Below are 23,267 nucleotides of genomic sequence, written 5' to 3'. Positions count from 1 at the left end.
TCCCACCGCAGAGGGGAGGCAGAAGCTCCCTCCATTTCCTCTCCAATCTTTCTGGAATAAAAGGGGAAAGGGTCCTTTTTATTTAAGTCCTCTGGGGCCCCCTTTATAGAGATTCATCACCCCCCAGCCCATTCCCCAGCTACAGTATCAGTCCTGGCAACATCTCCACTCCTTCCTTGATGTGGTGACTACAGTAGACAGGTCAGCACTTCCCTGCTCTGATATTCTGTTCTTTGTCCGATAAATCCACAAACACACTTACACTCATCCCATTTTATTGACCTGCCTATTTAATTTTAAAAATTTAATTTAGATACAACTCAGTAACGGGCCCTTCCAGCCCATATGCCCAAATACACCCATGTGACCAATTAACCTTTAAACCCTGGCATGACCTTGGCACATTGGAGGAAACTAGAGCACCTGGAGGAAATCCACACAGACACGGGAAGAACAGACGAACTCCTCGCAGACAGCGCCGGATTTGGAATCCGGCTCACAGCCGCGGTAACTGTGTTGCGTTAACCACCACACTAACCATGCCATCCTACACACCGTCCTGTCCTGCTACCTTTCAGGATCCAAGGACAATGCTCCAAGGTTACTCTTGAGGAAGTCGGCTAAACCGTCGATAGAGCATGGGGCTAATATAGTGCAGTTGGGCTTTGCAACATGATGGGGAAACAGCAGGAGGAATAAATTAGTAAAAAGCTGACACACAAAATATGTGAGAGCAATGAAGGTCGCAGCAGCAATAGAGCACTTGCTGATACGCATCTGCACGGATTCGCCCCCTAAGGCTTTGCATATGCGGGAAACTAGGTATTGATAAGATATTGATATGATTGGTAAAATATTATACAGCAAACGTACTAACTTAGAGATACTTTGTATATGCGAGGAACTAACTATTGGATATTAAAAGATGAGGTCATTTATGATTGGTGTAACATTATTCAGTATGCTACGGATCAGGAGAAAAGAGAATGTATTGTAGCTGTTTTTTGTCACGGACTCCTAAATGGCATTTCAGTAGTAGCGGTGAGTAAAAATGACCCAATCTGCAGGATAAAGAACGGTCCAACCATGACTGTAGTTGAAGTCAGTCATTTCGTGCAAGCGCCCTCCACACTCTGTTCCCTCACCATTTAATGTACATTCCCAGACCAAGTTGGTCTTCCTCGAATGCTTTGCCTCTCCATCCAGACTTTGTTCTCACCGTCAACCAAACACCTGCTTTTTTAGCTCAAAGGTTTGCAAACTTGTTCTTTCCACTCAAATAATCCCTAGGCCGTCAGTGCTCTGTGATTAGTAAGGGATTGCTTAAGGTGGGATGTGAGTGCAAACGGAAGGCTGAGAATCACTGCTCTAGACCCAATTGTTTCTGAAATATTTTGCTTGAGAAAAATGGTCATTGGCCCATTTCCTTTGGAGATATGAAACCGTGCACATAACGAGTCAATGAGGGACGATTAAAACAGTGGTTTTCAAACATTTTCTTTCCACCCACATATCACCTTAAGCAATCCCTTACTAATCACAGAGCACTGATGGCATCGGGATGGTCCATCACGAGCCCCCCTGAAGCCTCTGCCTTCAAAGAGGTCAGGTTTCAGGCAATCTGATTCAGGAATGACTGTGCACTGGGTTCAGCAAAGACGTCAGGATCAGACACTGTCCCCATGCTTCGCAACCAGCTGAGCTGCACCTTGTCGTCAAAGTGCAGGTACTACATTGCCCAACATTGCCAGGCACACCCCATTCACCAAGAGCAGGACAAATCCAATGGGGCCAATCATCACAGGTGCTGTCAAATGGCACTTACTCAGCAACATGCTCAGTTTGGATTCACCAGGATACCTTGGGTCACGCACCGCTGTATCCTTAACCCAAACGTGGACGAAGGAGCGTAATCCAGAGGTGAGGGACATCATGGCAGCATAGGCCTGTTAAACTGAAGTCAATGGGCATCCAAGCTGTTCCTTGTGCAAAGGAAGATGGTTGTGGTAGTTCAACACACAGACGAGCTGAAGAAAGTCAGCAGGTCATGCAGCATTCACAGGAAGCCACAGGTAACCAGCGATTCGGGCCTGGGCCCTTTGTCAGGTATGGCTGTGGTTGATGAAGGCCCACCAACATTGCCTCAGAACCTCTGTGCAGGGGTTCTTCAGGACAGTATCCGTCCAGTCGACCTGCTGCTTCTCCAATGACCTTCCTCCCAGTGAACAGGCAGATGTGGGGAAGTTTGCTAATAATTGTTCAATGTTCAACAAGGGAAATGGCCCAAACCTGCATCAGCAGAACATGGGCTAATGAGTGAGTGAGCAGTAACATTGGTGCCACGCAAGTGTCATCCAATGACCATCTCCATCTAACCACCTACCTCTGATATGACCCCATCATCAATATCTGTGGGGGGGGCGGGTCCACCATTGAGCAGACACTCAACAGAACCAAATAGGTAAGCATTGCAGCTACAGACGTTTTAGTTACAAAAGGACAGAGTTGGGTGGAAAAATGGCAGATGAAGTTCAAACTTGAAGGCAGAGTACAGGGTTATTGGTAGATACTTAACTGTGTGGGGGAATAGAGGGACCTTGGGGCCTCAATCTCTGTTCCCGCTAAGCTACGAGCGTGTGCGCGCGCACAATTTTTGCCACCGGCACACGAAGGAAATTAACGAGAGCACAAAGTAGTTCAAAATTTAGAATAAAATCTTAACTAACTACGTTACTTCATAGAATGTGATCAAACTTGTATAATATTAAAGCATGTCAATGCAGTTTTATTAGCCCTGAGAGATAGGCTGGGCCAAAATGATCTCGAAACAATTTCAAGTTTACATTTGCACAAGCATTCAGTGTGCACAGACTTTTGTCACAGGAAAATAATTGGCACATCAGATTTTTGCGCACACTGACGACGAAAAATGAGAGGGAACATTGGTCCAAATCCATAGATCTCTCATCTCCCTTTGTGCAGGAAATCTGCAGGTTAGTTAAGAGGGTCTATGGTACCTGGGCTTCATTAATCGGGGTATTGAGATCAGGAATCGTGAGGTAATGTTGTAACTCCATAAATCCCCGGTGAGACCACCCTTAGGATATTGTGTTCAGTTCTGGGCACCTCATTACAGGAAGGATGTGGAAGCTTTGGAGAGGGTGTAGAGGAGATTCACCGGGATTGGAAAATACCGTACATCTTATGGGGCAAGGTTAGCAGAGCTGGGACTTTCCTCTTTGGAGCAGAGACTGAATAGAGGCATCGACAATGTAGACAGCCAGTTGCTGTTTCCTAGGGCGGGAGGAGCAAACACTAGAGGACATCTGTACAAAGTGAAGGGAAGAAAATGTGGGGAGACATCACGGGCACATTTTTTGGAATGCATTGCTGGGGTTGGTGGTGAAGGATGGAACAATAGGGGCATTTAAGAGACTCTTAGACAGGCACATGTATGAATAGAAAAAAGGTTATGAGGTAGGGAGGGTTTCATTTTTTGGGCAGGTATATATAGGTCAGCCCAATATTGTGGGCCTGCACCATGCTGTAATGTTCTATCAGAGTTGGTCAAGACGTAGGTATCTGGCATGGAGAGAGATACCTTCTGTCACCTCAAAGCCACCTACAAGACACAATACTCTCTATCTGGCTGGATACGTACCATTCCAACAACACTCACTGGTGCCGTCCACACAAACCAGCTTCCATAACTGGAGCCACATTCAGCATCTTACCAAACTGCACTGCAGTTAATCTGGACTGGAGCGAAAGGGGCATCATGCCTGAATGTGCACCATGAACCTTTTCCTGAACATAGCCACACATCCCAGAGAGAGGCCCTCCATCCCACCCAGGCTGCACCAACCAACAAGTCCTCCACCCACACCAATCACATCGCTGCCTCTGCACCTTTGGAAATATAAGGCTGCATGTCGTTATCTTTGGGAATGACCGGAATTCTTGGGTTAGGAGCCGGAGGTCTGTTCCCGATCTCCTTAAGATGGTCATCTTCTATCATCTTATCATATGTGTCCTCTTCTTCCTCAGCACGCGAGGCCTCACACTTCACCGACCCTGCAACAGCAATCAACTAAACTCATTAAATGGCGGAAACACAAGAGACTGCAGATGATGGTGTCTAGAGCACACACTATTGGAGGAACATCTTGGGCCCTATCCTGAAAGATCACTCTCCCTTGGCTCCACAGATGCTGCCTGACCCACTGATATCCCACAGCAATTTTTAATTTAAAAAAAAATTCAGACATACAGCACAGTAACAGGCCCTTTCGGTCCATGAGTCCGGGACACCCAATTTACATCCAATTAATCTACACCCCCGGGATGTTTCGAATGGTGGGAGGAAACCAGAGCCCCCAGATACGGGGAGAACATACAAACCCCCCCCCCCCCCCCGGTCCTGATCGCTGGCACTGCATTGCGCTGACCACTACACCAACCATGCAGTGGACACGATGTTGCGTCAGGAAAGGCACAGAGAATCGGGGCAAATTTGGAGCGACTTCATCAGAACAGATGGCAGACAACTTTCCTCACTGCCGCAAGCCACATCTGGATGCAAGGGAAGAGTCACAGCTCCCCCATTTTTTTTTGGAATATTTTATTTAAATTTTCTATACATGTATTCATGCCAAAATACAAAATATAATCAAGTAATCCATTTAAAATAAGTAATAAATTTAAATCAAGTAATCCATTTACTTTATTTAAAAAAACCCAAAATAATAGAAAATAAAACCCCCTCCCCCCTCAAATAATAACCCCAATAAGTAGAGAAAAGGAAGAAAGAAAGAAATAAAAAGAGTATAATTAGTAAAGAAATAAAAGAGAAGCAAGACCTGGTTGTCAAGGGATTTCTGCCTTTCACTTGATTCCAACTTTTTTCAGTTTTATTTGTCTATTTATTCCAAGGAGTTAACGGGGTTTCATGAGGTTTAGGGAAAGCCATTCATAAATTTACACCTACAATACATAAATATGGGTGCCAAATTTTCAAAAAAAGTCTCATATTTATTTCTTAAATTATATGTAATCTTGTTAAGATAAATTTCAATGTGCCATCTTTCCAAATCTGAGAATCTGATTTCCATGCCACTGCTATACATTTAGTTGCAATTGCTAAATGCAATTTTGACAAATTCTTTTCGATATAAATTCAGTTACAATTTTGGTCTTATCCCTGAAATATAACTCAGTAAAGCAGGGTAAAATCTCCTGTGGAAATTTAACTCCTGTCACTTGCTCCAAAAAAAAGCTCCTAACTCGATCTAGACGGTTCGTAATTTTGGACGTGACCACGTAGAATGTGAAAAAGTACCAATCTCTTGCCTACATCAGAAACACTGACTTCAGGCTGTTTCCAGTTGTCTCAGTAACCAGTAAAACTCAGCCAGTCTCGCAGTGTCCATATGAGGTAAAGGTATATAATTGATATTCTGGGTCTGAGCCCTTCTTCAAGGGATGGGTAAAAGCAGGCAGGTGTCTGAATTAAATGACTGGGGAGAAGGGAACAAAGGACAGGGGTATAACTGGGCATGGATAGGACAGGATAGGAAAAGGGGAGGTGGTGGCTCTGTGAAAGCAGATCTGGAAGAAAGGAGACAAAGGAGAGAGAGAGAGGAAAAGGGAAAGATGGCAGTGGAGGAGGAAATCTAGTTGGAGGATGTCCAGATGGAATATGAGGCGTTGTTGTCCAATTTGCGAGTGGTCTCCATCTGGCAGTGCACGTGATGGGACAGGGAATTGAAACGGGCAGCCACTCTGGGAGATCCCCACTATTGCAGCAGACAGAGCTGAGATGCTCAATGAAGCAAACTCTCAGTCTGTGTCCAGTCTCTCTGATGTACAGGAGCTAGCAAGAGTCTGCATCATTAACCAGCCCCTCTGGAGTAGAAGCAAGCATTAGGATGAGGGCTGCCTTTGCCAAATCAAACCGTTTCCCTGATGGTTGGAGAGAAAGGACAGAGTCAGGGTTAAAACAAGACTCACCTTGCAGGAAGGTTCTCAGGATGGAATCTTTGGTGGAACCACTGCAATCAGGAAGATGTGGAGCTGAATGGTCCACTTCAGATATTTTGGACATGGACTCATCTGGAAGAAATGTTACTGGAATTTTATTACCCAAAAAAAACTATAGGATCAATAAAAAATAACTTTTGTGTAAAATTATGCGTACAAATTAAGCATTAATTTTCCAACAGAAACTTGAGTTTGAATGGAGTTTTTTTCTGAGCTGGACACACCTGGACACACATTGACCTATCTCTGAATTTCAACTTTTGTCTGTTTCCTGTTCCCCCAATCTCTTCCCCACCATTTATAATAAACCAAAAAGCTAACTCTCCTTCTCTTTTCACTGATGCTGCTTGGACCGGTTGAGTGGTTTGGTTTCCGGTAGCACTGTTGTTGGACCAGCCATTTGTTGGCTTGTGTACCCGAGTCACTCTCTGGGGATGGACGAAGGCACCGGTGCTCGGAGACTGGGCCTAGGGATCCTTGCCACGAAGGAAGTGTGGCCCCGAATGAGTTCTGCCCATTGAGCCAATGCTAACCGTCAACCACCCCTTCACACTAACCTCAATTTTAATTTGCCTTACTGCCACATCAAGCCCCCCCCTTACCTATGAAGGACAATTTACCTATTGCCTTTGGGCTGTTCTTCTCCTCCTCCCCCCCACTAATTTGTTCGGGCGCCTGCCCACATTATGCTCATACCTTGAAGGGCTCAAGCCCAAAATGTTGGTTATGTGCAATACACTGTTTGACCTGCTAAGTTTCTCCACCATTTTGTTTTTACTTCAATCGTAGTGTCTGCAGACTTTCAGGTTTTACTCAGGGACAATTTACAGTGGAACACCAGGGTGAATCCACACTATCACAAGGAGGACGTGCAAACTCCACATAGGCAGCGCCTGAGGTTAAGAATTGAACCTGGGTCTTGAGCTCTGAGGCAGTTACTGGCTACGGCATTTCTCCTGTTATTGATGCTGGAGGGGTTCAAGGTATAAGATGGGACACATCAATAGAATGCAGGAATGTAAGGTTGAGGCTTTATAAGGCAATGGTCAGACTGCATGAGGTGTTATGAGTGATCTTGGTAGGATGGTGCTGATATTGGAGAGGGTCCAGAGTAGGTTCATGAGTATGATTCATGACAGGGCTATTGCATGAAGAGCATTTGATGGTTCTGGGACTGGACTCAACGGAGTTTGGAAAAATGAGGGAGGATCTCGTTGAAACCTGTTGAATACAGAAAGACTGGGATAGAGGGAACGTTTCCTGTGGTGGGAGTCTGAGACTGGGGAGTGCAGGCTTTGAATGAAAAACATCCCTTTAGAACAGCAACGAGGAGGAATTTCTTTACCCAGAGAGTGGTGAATCTGTGGAATTCATTGCCACAGACGGCTGGGGCAGCCAAGACATTGGAACTATTTAAGATAGAGGGAGGTGATTTCTTGATTAGGAAGGGAATCAAGGCTTTCAGGAAGAAGGCAGGAGGAGGGGCTGAGAAGACAGTAAATAGCAGGGCTGATTCGTTGGGCCGAATGCCCTAATCCCTCTCCTCTGTGTAATGTTCTTTTAAAGTAGGTTGGATGGTGAGTTCGGGGTGAAGTTGACGGGCAGGACCTCCAGGGTCTCAGGACTGCTACCCATGCCAACACATGGCCTAGAGATGGCAGAGGAGGGAGAGCTTCAGGTTTCTGGATCATTGGCCTATCTTCCAGGGAAGGTAAGGCCTGTTCCAACAGGAAGGATTGCATCTGAGCTGGAGGGGGACTGATACCTTGCGGGAAGGTTTGCTGCTCGGGGGGGAATTTAAACTAGATTTTCAGGGGGATGGGAACCAGAGTGGCAGAGCAGGTAGAGGAGGGAAAGAATGCAGTGAACTGGCAATCAAAAAACAGGGATTGAAAGGCTTGTTCTGGATTGCGTTTGTTTCAATACAAGGAGTACTCTAGGAATTACTAGATTCTGGTTCTTAATGAGACTTGGTTGCAGGAGGGATAGGACTGGCGGCTCAATGTTCCAATGTCATATACATTAATGATCTGGAGGATGGGGCGGTAAATTGGATTAGTAAATATGCAGATGATACTAAAATAGGGGGAATTGTGGATGATGAAAAGGGTTTTCAAAGATTGCAGAGGGATTTAAACTGTTTAGAGGAGTGGGCAGAAAGATGGCAGATGGAGTTTAATGCTGATAAGTGTGAGGTGCTTCATTTTGGAAAGAATAATCAAAGCAAGACATATGTGGTAAATGGGAGGGCATTGAAGGATGCAGTGGAGCAGAAATATCGAGGAATAATGGTGCATTGTTCCCTGAAGGTAGGAGTGCATGTGGATAGGGTGGTGAAGAAAGCCTTTAGTAGGCTTGCCTATATAAATCAATGCTTAGAATATAAGAGTTGGGAAGTAATGATGAAACTGTACAAGGCATTGATCAGGCCAAATTTAGAGTACTGTGTGCAGTTCTGGTCACCGATTTATAGGAAGGATATTAACAAGATAGAGAGAGTGCAGAGAAGATTTACAAAAATGCTGCCTGAGTTTCAGCATCTGGAATACAAGGAGAGATTGAGCAAATTAGGTCTTTATTCCTTGGAACGTAGAAGGCTGAGAGGGGATTTGATAGAGGGGTTTAAGATAATGAGAGGAATAGATAGAGTTGATGTGGAAAGGCTTTTCCCATTGAGAGTAGGAGGTCATGGGTTGAGAGTTGACGGGCAAAGGTTTAGGAGTAATGTGAAGGGGAACTTCTTTACTCAGAGAATGGTTACTGAGTGGAATGGGCTTCTGGGAAAGGTGGTGGAGGCAGGGTCAATTTTGTCATTTAAGAAAGAGAGATAAGTATATGGATGGAAGGGGGATGGAGGGATATGGGCAGAGTCCTGGTAAGTGGGATTAGAGGAGGATCCTTGGATCAGTATGGACTAGAAGAGCCAAATTGGCCTGTTTCCATGCTGTAATTGTTATATGGTTTAAGATGCAATAGAACAGAGGAGATGAAAGGAGGAGGGGAGATATTGCTAGTCAGAGATTATATCATTGTAGAGCTTAGACAGGACAGACTAGAGCAGTGGTTCTCAACCTTTTTCTTTCCACCACATGCCACCTTAAGTATTCTCTATGCCCTAGGGATTACTTAAGGTGGTAGGTGGGTGGGAAGGGAAGGTTTGAAAACCACTGTTTTAATCGTCCCTAATGGACTCATTATGTGCATGGTTTCAGAACTCCAAACGAAATGGGCCAATGACAATTTTTCTCAAGCAAAATATTTTAGTAGCAATTGGGTCCACAGCAATGATTCTCAGCCATCCCTTCCCACTCACAATCCCTTACTAATCTCAGAGCACCGATGGCATAGGGATTACTTGAAGTGGTATGCGAATGGAGAGAAAAAGGTTGAGCACCACTGGATTAGAGGGCTCATCTTCTGAGGCTAATATGGGCGGAAATGAGGAATGGAAAAGGATGACCACATTAATGGGATCTTATAGGCCACCCAATTCAGCAGGAATTGGAGAAGCAAAACTGAGGAGTTTTGCTTGGGGGGAATTGCCAATTTGATGGTAATGGAAAGGATCTGGCAAGTGGGACAGGTTGTTTTCTGGCACAGGGGTGCTTGGTTAGTGGGAGGTCTACAAGTTCCTGCCAGAAATAAAAGCAAAACCTGCAGGTAGAGGGAACTTGGTTTTTGAGAGATATTAACAATGTGGTGAACCAGATCAACAAACTTGCAGACGACACAAAAGCCACTTTCAAGCGGAATAGCTGGGAGAATGCGGCTCCGGAGCCACCTGCGGGTGTGCGTGAAGGCACGTTCAGGTGGCAGCGCTGAAGGCGCTGTTCTGGCACCTGAAAGGTCCACAGCGGGGAAAGGCACCGCAGAGCAAATGCCAGCTCCTGCCCACTTTCAGGTACCTGGGGGAGTGCTTGGAAGCGGAGAATACACCTACCCGAGGAGAGTTGGGTAAGTACTCCTCGGGTCAGGGTTCTCCGCTTTCAGGGGCCTCCCAATAGCTGCATTCAGGTATTTTAGGCGGCTGTACGTTGGGGTATTCTGGCCACCTGAAAGCGGCTAAAGATTGGAGGAGTCAGAGACAGCAAGGAAGGCTGGAAAATCGGGCTGCATATTGGCAGAAGGAATTTAATACAGATTTAACATGTGTTACTCTTTGGGAAGACAAACCAGGGTAGGACTTGTTCAGAAAACAGGAGGACTCTGAGGAATGCAGTGGAACAGAGGGATGTGGGAACCCTGAAAGTGGCATCATGGGTGGACAGGGTTGTAAAGAGAAATGACAAAAAATGTTGCCAGGACTTGAGGAGCTGAGTTATAGAGAAAGGGTGAAGAGGTGAGGTCTTTATTCCCTGGAGCATCAGAGAATGAGGGGAGATTTGATAGAGGTTTACAAAAGGAGGAGGGGTATAGACAGGCTTTTTCCACTTAGGTTGGGTGAGACACGAACTAGAGGACATAGGTTGGGCTGAAATGTTTACGGGGAACATTAGGGAAACTTCTTTGCACAGAGAGCGGTGGGGGTGGGGGGGGTGGGGGAATGTGGAATGCGCTGCCAACTGAAGCGCTGGACGCAGGTTCGATTTCAATATTAATGAAAAATTTGGATAGCAACATGGATGGGAAGGGTATGGAGGGACATGTTTATTGGAGGTGCAGGCCATTGGTACTAGGCAGAATAATAGATGGCATGGACTAGAGGGGCCGAGGGTCCCATTTTTGTGCTGTAATGTTCTGTGGTAATTGAAAGGCTGTAGACCCTGGGATATGCAGGACAGGTTCTCCCCAGTGGCAGGTCCCTGGTCGAACTAACACTGCCTTCAGTGTTTAGTCATGATGAGTTTGCCAGAGTTAAATGCATTTTTGGTTTGTGAATGTGTTGCAATTTACCAGTGTGGAAACGATCGATCAACGTGCATTATGGAAGAGTCAATCAGCATTTAGCACATTTACATCTCATGGATAAATGCCTCATATTATATAAAAGCTGAGGCTGGGAGGGAGCAACTTCATCTAGGAAAGTGGATGCAGCAATGTGTTAATTCAGCAGCATCCGCTGCAGAGCCGAGCCAAGTCAATGGAGAGCAACTGAGGTGCAGTCAGCGCAGGCCTTGAGCTCCACCCCGACCTGACTATCGCCATTCACAGACCTGGGCTCGTTCCGGAGTGTAGGGTGGGGACAATGATTGGCACTGTGACAGGGCTCAGTCTGTGAGTGGATCCACCCCACCCCTTCCTTCACTGGGCCCTCCCCACCCCTTCCTTCACTGGGCCATCCCCACACCTTCCCTTCACTGGGCCGTCCCCACGCCTTCCTTCACTGGGCCCTCCCCACCCCTTCCTTCACTGGGCCCTCCCCACCCCTTCCTTCACTGGGCCCTCCCCACCCCTTCTTTCACTGGGCCCTCCCCACCCCTTCCTTCACTGGGCCCTCCCCACCCCTTCCTTCACTGGGCCATCCCCACGCTTTCCTTCACTGGGCCATCCCCAACCCTTCCTTCACTGGGCCCTCCTGACCCTTTTCCTCACTGAGCTGGCCCCACCCCTTCTTCACTGGGCCCTCCCCACCCCTTCTTTCACTGGGCCCTCCCCACCCCTTCCTTCACTGGGCCCTCCCCACCCCTTCCTTCACTGGGCCCTCCCCACCCCTTCCTTCACTGGGCCCTCCCCACCCCTTCCTTCACTGGGCCCTCCCCACCCCTTCCTTCACTGGGCCGTCCCCACCCCTTCCTTCACTGGGCCCTCCCCACCCTTTCCTTCACTGGGCCCTCCCCACGCCTTCCTTCACTGGGCCATCCCCACGCTTTCCTTCACTGGGCCATCCCCAACCCTTCCTTCACTGGGCCCTCCCGACCCTTTTCTTCACTGAGCTGTCCCCACCCCTTCCTTCACTGGGCCCTCCCAACCCCTTCTTTCACTGGGCCCTCCCGACCCCTTCTTTCACTGGGCCATCCCCACCCATTCTTTCACTGGGCCATCCCCACCCCTTCCTTCACTGGGCCGCCCCAACCACTTCCTTCACTGGGCCGTCCGGACCCCTTCCTTCACTGGGCCCTCCCCACCCCTTCCTTCACTGGGCCATCCCCACACCTTCCCTTCACTGGGCCGTCCCCACGCCTTCCTTCACTGGGCCCTCCCCACCCCTTCCTTCACTGGGCCCTCCCCACCCCTTCTTTCACTGGGCCCTCCCCACCCCTTCCTTCACTGGGCCCTCCCCACCCCTTCCTTCACTGGGCCATCCCCACGCTTTCCTTCACTGGGCCATCCCCAACCCTTCCTTCACTGGGCCCTCCTGACCCTTTTCCTCACTGAGCTGGCCCCACCCCTTCTTCACTGGGCCCTCCCCACCCCTTCTTTCACTGGGCCCTCCCCACCCCTTCTTTCACTGGGCCCTCCCCACCCCTTCCTTCACTGGGCCCTCCCAACCCCTTCCTTCACTGGGCCCTCCCCACCCCTTCCTTCACTGGGCCGTCCCCACCCCTTCCTTCACTGGGCCCTCCCCACCCTTTCCTTCACTGGGCCCTCCCCACGCCTTCCTTCACTGGGCCATCCCCACGCTTTCCTTCACTGGGCCATCCCCAACCCTTCCTTCACTGGGCCCTCCCGACCCTTTTCTTCACTGAGCTGTCCCCACCCCTTCCTTCACTGGGCCCTCCCAACCCCTTCTTTCACTGGGCCCTCCCGACCCCTTCTTTCACTGGGCCATCCCCACCCCTTCTTTCACTGGGCCATCCCCACCCCTTCCTTCACTGGGCCGCCCCAACCACTTCCTTCACTGGGCCGTCCGGACCCCTTCCTTCACTGGGCCCTACCCACCCCTTCCTTTACTGCGGGTTCCCAGTTCTGAATGGAAGACATGCTTCACATTCTCAAGTCCTATCTATTTATTCTTCCCGAATCCTGGTTCGTTTTATTTACAGCTCCCAAATTCCAAATGAATAATCTCCAGGTCCAGTTACGCAGAGGTAAACAATGATCGAATGCAAAGAACAAAAATGCTAGAGGAATCCAGCAGGCTCGGCAGCGTCCATGGAAACCAATCGGCAATCGATGTTTTGGGATACTGAGGCCCTCGTCAGGCATGTCTGAAATCAGGCAGATGCCCGAGTAAGAGGGTGGAGGGGGTGGACCAGATAGGGGAGGGGAGGTAGGGGGAGCAGGTGAAGGTGGATAGAGGTGAGATGGCAAAGAAGAAAAATGAGCTGAGAGGTGATGGGGGGAGAGGGGTGAGAAGATATTCACTGATTGGAAGGGAAGGGGGTGGGAAATGGAGGAAGGACGGGAAGGGGGTGGCAGATGGAGGAAGGATGGAAGGGGGTGGGAGATGGAGGAAGGACAGGAGGGGGAACTGGAGGAAGGATGGGAAGGGGATGGGAGATGGAGTAAGGATGGGAAGTGGATGGGACATGGAGGAAAGGGGGGGATGGGGAAGGACAGGAAGGGGATGAGAGATGAAGAAAGGACAGGAGGGGGGTGGTGGATGAAGGACAGGAAAGGGATGGGAAGAGGATGGGAGCTGGTGTAAGGACGGGAAGGGGATGGGAGCTGGTGGAAGGACGGGAAGTGGGTGGGAGATGGAGGAAAGACTGGAAGGGGATGGGAGATGGAGGAAGGACGGGAAGGGGATGGGTGTAAGGATGGGAAGGGGATGGGAGCTGGAGGAAGGAAGGTGTGAGTGAGCAAAAGAGAAGGGAAGGAGAGGTCAGAGGAATGAGGGAAAGTAATAGAGTCTGGGGGGAGGGGGAGAATGGTTGATGCCGTCTGGTTGGAGTGTACTGATACAAAATACCAAAGTGTTCCTCCAATTTGCGGGTGGCCTCGGTTTGCCATTTGTGTGCGGGATTGAAATGGGTGGCCTCGGGGAGGTCCTTGCTGTTGCTGGAGCGGAGGTGCTCATCGATCTCCCAGTCTGTATCCAGTCTCCCTGACGTAGATGAGACCACATCGGGAGCATCGGACGACCCCTGCAGATTCACAGGTGGTGTTGTCTCACTTGGAAGGACTACTTGATACCCTGATCTACTGCCGGAGGCCCAACTCCGGGAGCCTTGCCTCATTGAACCGCGCCTCCCCCGCCGTGCACCGAGCCGTCCCCTTAACCCCACAAGGTGGGGGCAGTGGAGCTTTGCTCAGACTCACAGATACTTTCTGCCATGCTTCCGGAAGGGAGCATTTCGATCATCGACTCGTAGATGTCCTCATCGCATCCTGGATTCAAGGTGCATTTCATCAAGATGTCTTTGGTCACTGTCACCATGGACTCGTACAAGTCTTTATTCTCCTCCCCCTCCATGTCTCCACACAACTCCTCTTTGAGGTGAGTCTTTAACATGTCCGCCGTTTCCTGCGAACAACAACCAAAACCATTCAGGTCAGTTTGCCGCACTTCCCATTCCACCGACAGTCATTTGGCCCATATTGCACGACAGGACACGTTTGGCCCTTGCATGCTCTAGATTCTCTGCAAGTCAAGTTTACTGTCACCTGATAGCACAAGAGCAAACTGACCAAACCGGTCCTCGGTGCAAAACACGCAGATATACATGCAGACAAACAATACACATGGAGGACAGGACCAGTTTTTATATATACAAATAAATATTGTTTTGTGAATATGAAGCCCCTTTGATATAGACCATTAAAGATAACCTATCTCTGGCTTTTATTCACCTCACTTACCTTCATGAACTTAGTAAAGGAGGGTTGAAGGGTCCATTTCCCTCCATGCTGACATGGATAGGAAATTGGTTAAGAGATAGGAAACAAAGGGTTGGAGTAAATGGGTCTTTTTCAGAATGGCAGGATGTGACGAGTGGAGTGCCTCAGGGATCGGTGTTGGGTCCTCAGTTGTTTGTAATTTATGTTAATGATTTGGATGAGGGGATTATAAATAACATGAGCAAATTTGCAGATGACACTAAACTGGGTGGTGGTGTGGGGTGTGAGGAGGATGTAAGGAAAATGCAGAGGGACTTGGACAGGCTGGAGGAGTGGGCGGCTAAATGGAAGATGAATTTCAATGTGAACAAATGTGAGGTTATTCATTTTGGGGGAAGTAATAGGAAAGCTGAGTATTATTTAAATGGAGACAAGCTAGGGAGTGGGGAAGTGCAAATGGATCTGGGTGTACTTGTTCACCGGTCACTGAAGGCTAGCATGCAGGTTCAGAAAGCTGTGAAGAAGGCAAATGGAATGTTGGCTTTCATAAAGAGGGGATTGGAGTATAGGAACAGAGACGCCCTTCTGCAGTTATACAGGGCCCTGGTGAGACCCCACCTGGAGTATTGCGTCCAGTTCTGGTCTCCAAACTTGAGGAAGGACATACTAGCTATAGAGGGTGTGCAGCGCAGATTTACAAGGTTAGTTCCAGGGATGGCAGGGTTGTCATATGCAGCAAGGCTAGAAAAACTGGACTTGTATCCACTGGAGTTTAGAAGGATGAGGGGGGACAAGATTGAGGTATTCAAAATCATCAGGGGGATAGACAAGGTGAAGTCTGATTACTTGTTCCCAATGATGGGGGAGACAAGGACTAGAGGGCATAGTTTAAGAATACAGGGTAGGCCCTTTAGGACGGAGATGAGAAAGCATTTTTTTACCCAGAGAAGTGTGAATCTGTGGAATGCTCTGCCACAGAGGGTGGTAGTGGCGGATTCGCTGACTATGTTCAAAAGAGAGTTAGATAAGACTCTTATGGGTAACGGAGTTAAGGGTTATGGGGATCAGGCTGGAAAGGGGTACTGATGGTAATGATCAGCCATGATCTAAAATGGCGATGCTGGCCCGACGGGCCAAATGGGCTACTCCAGCTCCTATTGTCTATTGTCTATAAGGGACCTCCTATGGGAAAGGATTACTGTTGAAAGCGGCTCGAAAGGGACGTCGGAGCAGGTGCACCGGAGCTGTCAGTGTTCGGACTCAGATTCCTCAGATTGCTTTTCTCTCTCCCTGCGGCACGTCCCCATTCCACCGCCCACCTCATTAGTTCAGTCAAGACAATTGAACCGGCCTCGTGAGGGAGTTGGGCATGACAATAAGGCTTCCGTCTGGGAGATTGGTCACCACGACAGAGTAATCATGTCAAGAATTACACTCACGTTAAACTCCTTGTTTGTTCAAAATTAAACCCACATTTTCTACTGTAATACACTTTTACTACTGAACTCACTTTATCTTCTTGAATATTCCTCCAATATATTTTTGTGAAACTGCCTGTGTTGTAACGAACTGAAATGGACCAAGCAGACGATCAGTTATTAGGTGTTGCTTTACTTTACTAGATTGGGTTGATCTCAGGAGGTACAGAGCAAGAAAGATGGATTTCACATTTGTAGCAGGGAGTGTACAGTTAATTTTAACAAGATTTATAGTCTGGTCTGGTCTGCTTCTGTTGGCAATCGACTTGGCTGGGGAATCACTTTTCATTCTGATAATGAGTGTGGATCCCATTCAAACAGAGGGCAAAATACTGCGATGAATTTGTTTATTGGGAAGCAAAATAAAGCAAATACAGTAAAATCTCTTTTTTTTTAATAGTTGTGCTCCTTTCAAAAAGTCTGCAGCAACGCAGGTGAGCCTCATGGTAGAGAACGGTGCTGCTGTGTCTCATGGTAGAGAGCAGTACCGCTGTGTCTCATGGTAGCGGGCAGCAACGCAGAAGGTGAGCCTCATGGTAGAGTGCGGTGCCGCTGTGCCTCGGGTAGCGGGCAGCACCGCGGTGCCTCACGGTAGAGAGCGGTGCTGCTGTGTCTCATGGTAGCGGGCAGCAATGCAGAAGGTGAGCCTCATGGTAGAGAGCGGTGCTGCTGTGTCTCATGGTAGCGGGCAGCACCGCGGTGCCTCACAGTAGAGGGCAGTGCTGCGGTGCCTCACAATAGAGGGCGGTGCCGCTGTGATGCCACACGTTAGAGAGCGGTGCCACTGTGCCTCGGGTAGCGGGTGGTGCTGCGGTGCCTCATGGAAGAGAGTGGTGCCGCTGTGCCTCATGGTAGAGGGCGGTGCTATGGTGCCAAACGGTAGAGAGTGGTGCCGCTGTGCCTTGGGTAGCGGGCGGCGCTGCGGTGCCTCACGGTAGAGAGCGATGCCGCTGTGCCTCACGGTAGAGGCCGGCACTGCTGAGCTTCACATCCCGCCCCTTTTCCCCCGGGAAGCCGGCTCACTGATTGCTGCTATGTAAAAGGACGGAGCGATCTGCCTTTTCAGCTTTCAGTGTAAACACTGAATCCACCATTTTCCCCTTTTACACACAACGTGAGTTGGGCAACAACGCCCATTTTCTTTGTAAAAACCCCTTGAGATGGTCAGTGCAAGCAGTTCCTTTGGTTGTTGAGCGTTCTCACTGCCAGAGGGAAGAAGCTGTTCCTCGGCCTGGAGGTGCTGGCTCTGATCCTCCTGTATTTCTTCCCCGATGGGAGCAGCTGGAAGATGATAAATGGGTTTTTTTTAAGAGGCTTTTAGATATGAATCCAAAGAACCTCAAGATGCTGGCCAGAGGTCAGAATGCGGGATTGAAAACTTAATGTCTCTCAAAGTGCCAGCAGAATCACAACAGCACACTGCACTCCTTCAGTGATGCCTTGGAGCTTCAAAGGCTCAATGCTGAAACACTGAGGTGATTCAAAGGTTATGCAGGAGGGTTCCAGACCGATTGTCTGGTGAAGGAAGTCCGAACTATTGCCTGAACTGCTGTGGAGAGAAACCTGCGCCCACCCCCACCACCTCCACAGGTATGTGTGTATCTGGAATGCATAGCCCGGGGGTGATAGTGGAGGTCAATGGTCCATGCTGAAAATACAAAGGTCATACAGTTAAAAGGCAAGGGTGCGGAACGTGAGACGGTGAATGGCTAAGTTCTTATTACAGGTGTCCTCACCACATATTCATCGATGAACTGTCGGAGATCTTTGTAGCCGTTCTTTTCCGCAATGTTGTTTGGGTAATCGCCGTCCTTGTTGGCAACACTGTATGCTTGCAGAGCTCCCGGGCATTGCAGCAGCAGGGCGGTCAAGTTCTTTAAGCCGTATCGGGCTGCGAAGTGCAGCAGCGTGGGGAGCTCCTTGTCGCGTTGAGCTGTGTGAACATCAAAGCAAACTCAGCTCCCCAGTAATTCAGGAACCAATGGGGCCCTCTCCCGGCTCTTGCATGGCTTCATCTGACTCTACCCTCAACCCCGAGCCAACCTCACACCCACCACCTGTGCATCTCCCACCCTCCTCCTCACAACTTTAAAGCACATCAAGTAAAACATGAAAGACTACAGACACCATGGTTCAAGTAAAAACACAACATTGGAGAAACTCAGCAGGACAAACAGTGGACTTTATATTTGCAGAGATAAAGATACAGATTTCGGCTTGAATCTTCATCAATTTTCATCAAAGAATGAGCAAAATGTAAGCAGGTGTCCAAACAAAAAATGTTTTTCCACACTGTGAGGAAGGGCTCAAGCCCGAAACAGTGGTTATATAGCTTTACCTTTGTTATATAACGTGGGCTTGTTTGACCTGCTGAGTTTCTACAGCATTGTGTTTTTAACTTTAAAGCACGTGAACGGAATCCAAAATGATACAGAAATACAGAATACTGGAGAAACTCAACAGGTCCAAAGGAAGTTAAAGGTAACCAATGCCTTTGTCAGGTATTCTTCCTGCGCGACCCACTGAGGGTCTCTAGTATGCTTGTGTATCGTGTTCGACCCCAGCACATGCAGATCTTCCGTTTACCTTGATTGAATCCAAAATTGGCTTAGCAATGGGAAGTGTAAGGATGTCCTTAAATTTAAAATTAAATTTTTAAAAATTTACATTTTTAAAAAATATATAGACAGCACAATAAGTGGTCCTCCTGGGCCACTAGTCCGTGCTGCCCAAATACCCCAATTAACCTTCAATCCCCGTATGTTTCCATACGTGGGAGGAAACCAGAGCACCCAGAGGAAACTCTCGCAGACACTGGGGAGAACACATAAACTCCTTACAGAGAGCACCAGATTCGAACCTGGGGACGCTGGTGCTGAACACTACACTAACCGTGCCACCCATGGAGATTGGAGGCCAGTGGCCAGCAGTGCGCTGCAGGGATTGGTGCCAAGACCCTTGCTGTTCATGATGTATGTTAACGACTTGGAGAAGGTACGGTTAGTCGGTTTGCGGATGACAGGAAAGTTGACAGTGCTATCAATACTGAGGAAGGTCACCTCAGGTGAGGGCAGGATGCCGATCAGGTGGAACGCTGGGTTGAGCAATAGCAGATGGAATTTAATCTTGACCAGTGCAAGGTGATGCAGCTCTGGTAATAATTAAGGGTAGGTCATGTACAGTAGGTGCTGGGGTACGAAAGAATGTTGATGGACAAAAGGGCCCTGGAATTGAAGTCCATCATTCCCTGAAACACAGGTAATCAGGGTTGTGAAGAAGATGTATGGCATGCTTATCTTCACCGGTTAGGCATACAATATAAAAGATGGAAGCTTATGTTCAAGTTTATCATCATTTGACTGTTCACAGTGTTTCTCCGGACACACACATGCACAGACTCACACACAGACAGACACAACACACACACAAAACACATTCACAGACTCAAAACATACATGCACAGACACAACACACAAAACACACATGCAGACTCATGTACAACAAACACACACACAGATACAACACACACAAAACACACACGCACAGACACAAAACACACATGCACAGACACACATGCAGACACAAACAACACACACACAACATACACTCACAGACAGACATAACATACAGACACAAAACACACAAGCACAGACACAACACACATGCATGGACAGACACACACACAGACACAACAAACACACAGACAGACAACACACTAGGACATACACACCACATAGTAATCTCATCTATACATAATTATATAATTTAAAATAAAAATATATAAATATTTTGAGATGATTTACAGGATATTGTTCATCAACCCAACAGCCTCTGGGAAGAAGCTATTTCCCTGCTGGGTATTCCTGATTTTAATGTTCCTGTACTAGTGTTCTGTATACCCGCCACTTTACAATGCACTAGCTAGACTACACGTAGTCTACTGTACTGCGTACACTTGTGGTCGCCACATACTGGGATGGATGTGACTGCGATGGAGAGAGTGCAAAGGAGGTTCTCCAGGATGTTGTCTGGACTGGGCCACACTATTTATGGGGAAGGAAGGATGGGCTGGGATGCTTTCTCTGGATGTAAGGTGGTTGAGGGGTGACCCGACTGATGTTATAAGAGGCGAAGATCATCAGGCAGCATTATAAAAAACAAGGGGCCATGTGTTTAAGGTGTGAAAGGGATCATTATAGGACAGTTTTATTTACTAAGTAATTGGTATCTGGAACTCACTGGCTGGAACCAGATACAGTCACCATGGGAAGGGTGACATTTGCACATGGAGGGGAGAGGATTGGAGGGGTATGGACCAGGTGCTGGTCAGTGGGACTAGGAGGGTGGGGATTTGTTCTGGCATGGACTAGTAGGGCCGAACTGGCCTGTTCTGTGCTGTACGTGGTTATATGGTTAATATGATTTCAGGTGCAGGCACATCATTTAGGGAAAGGTTCAAGGAACGGGGCAAGTTCACCTTATTGGTGAGATTAAATCTCATAACTCATGAATGTTCACTGAAGTTCATCTCGACAACTCTCTCAGAGTCTGGGAACAGCGCCGATACCTACTGGTAGACAGATCGTCCTCTTCCAGCTGATTAATTCCAAAGATGTGAAGACCATTAGCTGGCATGTTTCTCCTCAATGATTCTGTCAGTAGTTTGTCCAGTGTTTCTCTGTTATATGGGATAATGTGGAAAGCCTGCAGATACAAGACAAAGAATTGTGTAACTTGGACATGCTTAACAATTACTTTTAAAGGTGCTTCTTTAAAGCACATCGCAGAGTATCCCTCAAAACCATGATCATCTGACTGCACATGTACAACCAGACGGGACAATATTCCCCTGAACCATGATGCATACACAACCGCAGTCGGCCTCATCAGCATCAATGATGAGTTGCGCCACAGAGGTGGAAATTCTTGTGAGTAATGACCTGCGTCTCAATGTGGACAAGATAAATTGTGGACTTCTGAAGGACTGGGGACCACCACTCTTCTCTGCAAATTAATAGCTCGGTAGTGGAGAGAGCAGAGAGCCCCAAGTTCCTCCGAGTCTACTTAAGAAATGACCTATCATGGACACACAACATCTCCTCACATGTCAGAAAGTCGCAACAGAGACTGCACTTCCTGGCAAGGCTACCAGCTTCCATCTCTCTCTCGAGGGCATCCTGGCCGGCTGTATCACAGTATTGCCGTCGAGAAATGGATCCAGAGGTCAATCCACAGGACTATAAGAGCAGCAGAGAGGATCACTGGAGTCTCCCTCCCCCTCCCCTCCCAATTGATGTGATCTACCGGAATCGTTGTCTAAAGATGGCGTGCAAAATAACTGAGGACCCCTTCCACCCCACACACAGCATCTTTCAGCTGCTCCCATCGGGGAAGAGATACGGGAAGATCAGAGCCAGCGCCAACAGGCTGAGGAACAACTTCTTCCCACGGGCAGAGACTCTGCTGAACGATTGAATGAGCTATTCACACTAAACATCCAAGACTCTACTATTTATTAAACAATATTTATTTATTTTTATATATGTATATGTATATATGTTTCGTTTGTCTGTTTTTAGTCTAGATGTGTGAAGGCATGTTTTTGCACTGAGAATGCTGTTTCATCGGGTTGCATTTTTACAAGATGGCTCTGTTAACATAGCAGTTAGCACAACACTGTTACAGCACCAGAGACTAGGGTTCGAATCCCGCACTGTCTGTAAGGAATTTGTACTGTGACAGAACATAGATATGTTTTTGGGAGATAAACTGGCGCAGGGTTTTTAGTGTAGATCACATACAAATGCTTTAAAACAGATCTTGTTTAAAATACTGGAGCTCTGCTCATGCTAGACAAGTCGGGGCCAACAGTCTTTGCAAAAGATTTGGAGAGTGCCCAGGAGACTTCACTAATGGATTGTTGTTTACAAAAAGGCAACAGATGAAAGAGCTAGTCAGAGCTGCAGATTGTCTGGAGTGGACCTTGCTGTTCTAGGAGGGTCATGTGATTTTGCAAGCAGAGAGAGAAAAACAGGCTTCCTCTGTGTGTGTGTGTGTGAGAGTGTGTGTGTGTGTGTGTGTGTGTGTGTGTGTGTGTGTGTGTGTGTGTGTGTGTGAGAGTGAGAGAGAGAGAGAGAGAGACACACACACACACACATACACACACAGATCAGTTCTACAGTGTTACAGTCAGCAACAGTAGCTGGAGCTGGGACTGGAACAGGACAAGCTGCCAAGCTTTTTGAAAATCCCATTGGGAAGACGGGTTGTGAGTGCTTAGTTCAGCCTGGTCAAAGCCCTTGTGGTTCATGCAAGAAGAGAGGACTAACTGTCTAATGTTTCACTTGGAATAAGTGAAACAAAAAGGAACTCTGTGGTGACCTGAAAGAAAGAGGTTATCATCTGGAGAACCCTGATGGGGCAAGTTTTGTCAGCAAGACACTAATGGAAGTAAATGTACAACAAGTCTCTCTCTGAAAACTGGCAAGAACCTTCCTGAGCAGTAACCATTTACCATTCAAACACCAAGGCCTGGTGACATTCATAAATGTTAAATTCTGTCCACAGTATAAGAATTGCCTGCAACCAGTGAACTTGGAGGAATGAGAAGTGTGAATCAAAAAACCTTTCTGAACTTACACACACATTACATACACGTGCACTTAGAATTAGAAGTGGGTTAAGTTAGGTTAGTTAGTTAATAGTCATAAGTTAAAATGTGATTCTGTTTTCATGTTTAAAGATAATTAAAAGCAACTTTTGTTTAAGTAACCATTTGTCTTGGTGAATATCTATTGCTGCTGGGTTTATGGGACCTCTGGGATCGTAACAGTACATTCTCCCCTTGTTTGCATGGGCTTCCTCGGGGGACTCCTGTTCCTTTCCACTGTTCAAAACTTACTGACTTGGCGGTCAATTGGGCAGCACAGATTTGTGGGCCAAAAGGGACCGTTAACATGCTACTATGCTGTATGACTAAAGGAACAGTGAGACTGTGTGTGTATTTGTGAGTGTGTGTGTGTTTGTGAATGTGTGTGAGGTGTGTGTGTGTGTGTGTGTGTGTGTGTGTGTGTGTGTGTGTGTGTGTGT

At 47.7% G+C, this 23,267-nt stretch overlaps 1 protein-coding gene across 6 annotated transcripts in view; it reads right to left on the bottom strand.

Annotated features, from left to right (window-relative positions):
- Nucleotides 1-23,267, bottom strand: part of pik3ap1 (phosphoinositide-3-kinase adaptor protein 1) — a 141,429-nt gene that overhangs the window by 35,422 nt on the left and 82,740 nt on the right. For 5 of the 6 annotated variants that reach the window (XM_069885834.1, XM_069885835.1, XM_069885836.1 and 2 more), the window contains 5 exons: nucleotides 20,750-20,882; nucleotides 17,915-18,111; nucleotides 14,182-14,386; nucleotides 6,010-6,111; nucleotides 3,910-4,074 (listed from right to left, as the gene is read on the bottom strand). In XM_069885834.1, coding sequence (XP_069741935.1) covers nucleotides 3,910-4,074; nucleotides 6,010-6,111; nucleotides 14,182-14,386; nucleotides 17,915-18,111; nucleotides 20,750-20,882 — 802 coding nt within the window. The remainder of the gene's footprint in view (nucleotides 1-3,909; nucleotides 4,075-6,009; nucleotides 6,112-14,181; nucleotides 14,387-17,914; nucleotides 18,112-20,749; nucleotides 20,883-23,267) is intronic. The other variant, XM_069885837.1, reaches the window with a different exon arrangement.

The sequence above is a fragment of the Narcine bancroftii genome, chromosome 6, assembly GCF_036971445.1.
Source record: "Narcine bancroftii isolate sNarBan1 chromosome 6, sNarBan1.hap1, whole genome shotgun sequence".
Lineage (NCBI taxonomy): Eukaryota > Metazoa > Chordata > Chondrichthyes > Torpediniformes > Narcinidae > Narcine > Narcine bancroftii.
The sequence above is the reverse complement of the archived record's forward strand: the minus strand, read 5'-3'. Positions and strand labels throughout refer to the sequence as shown.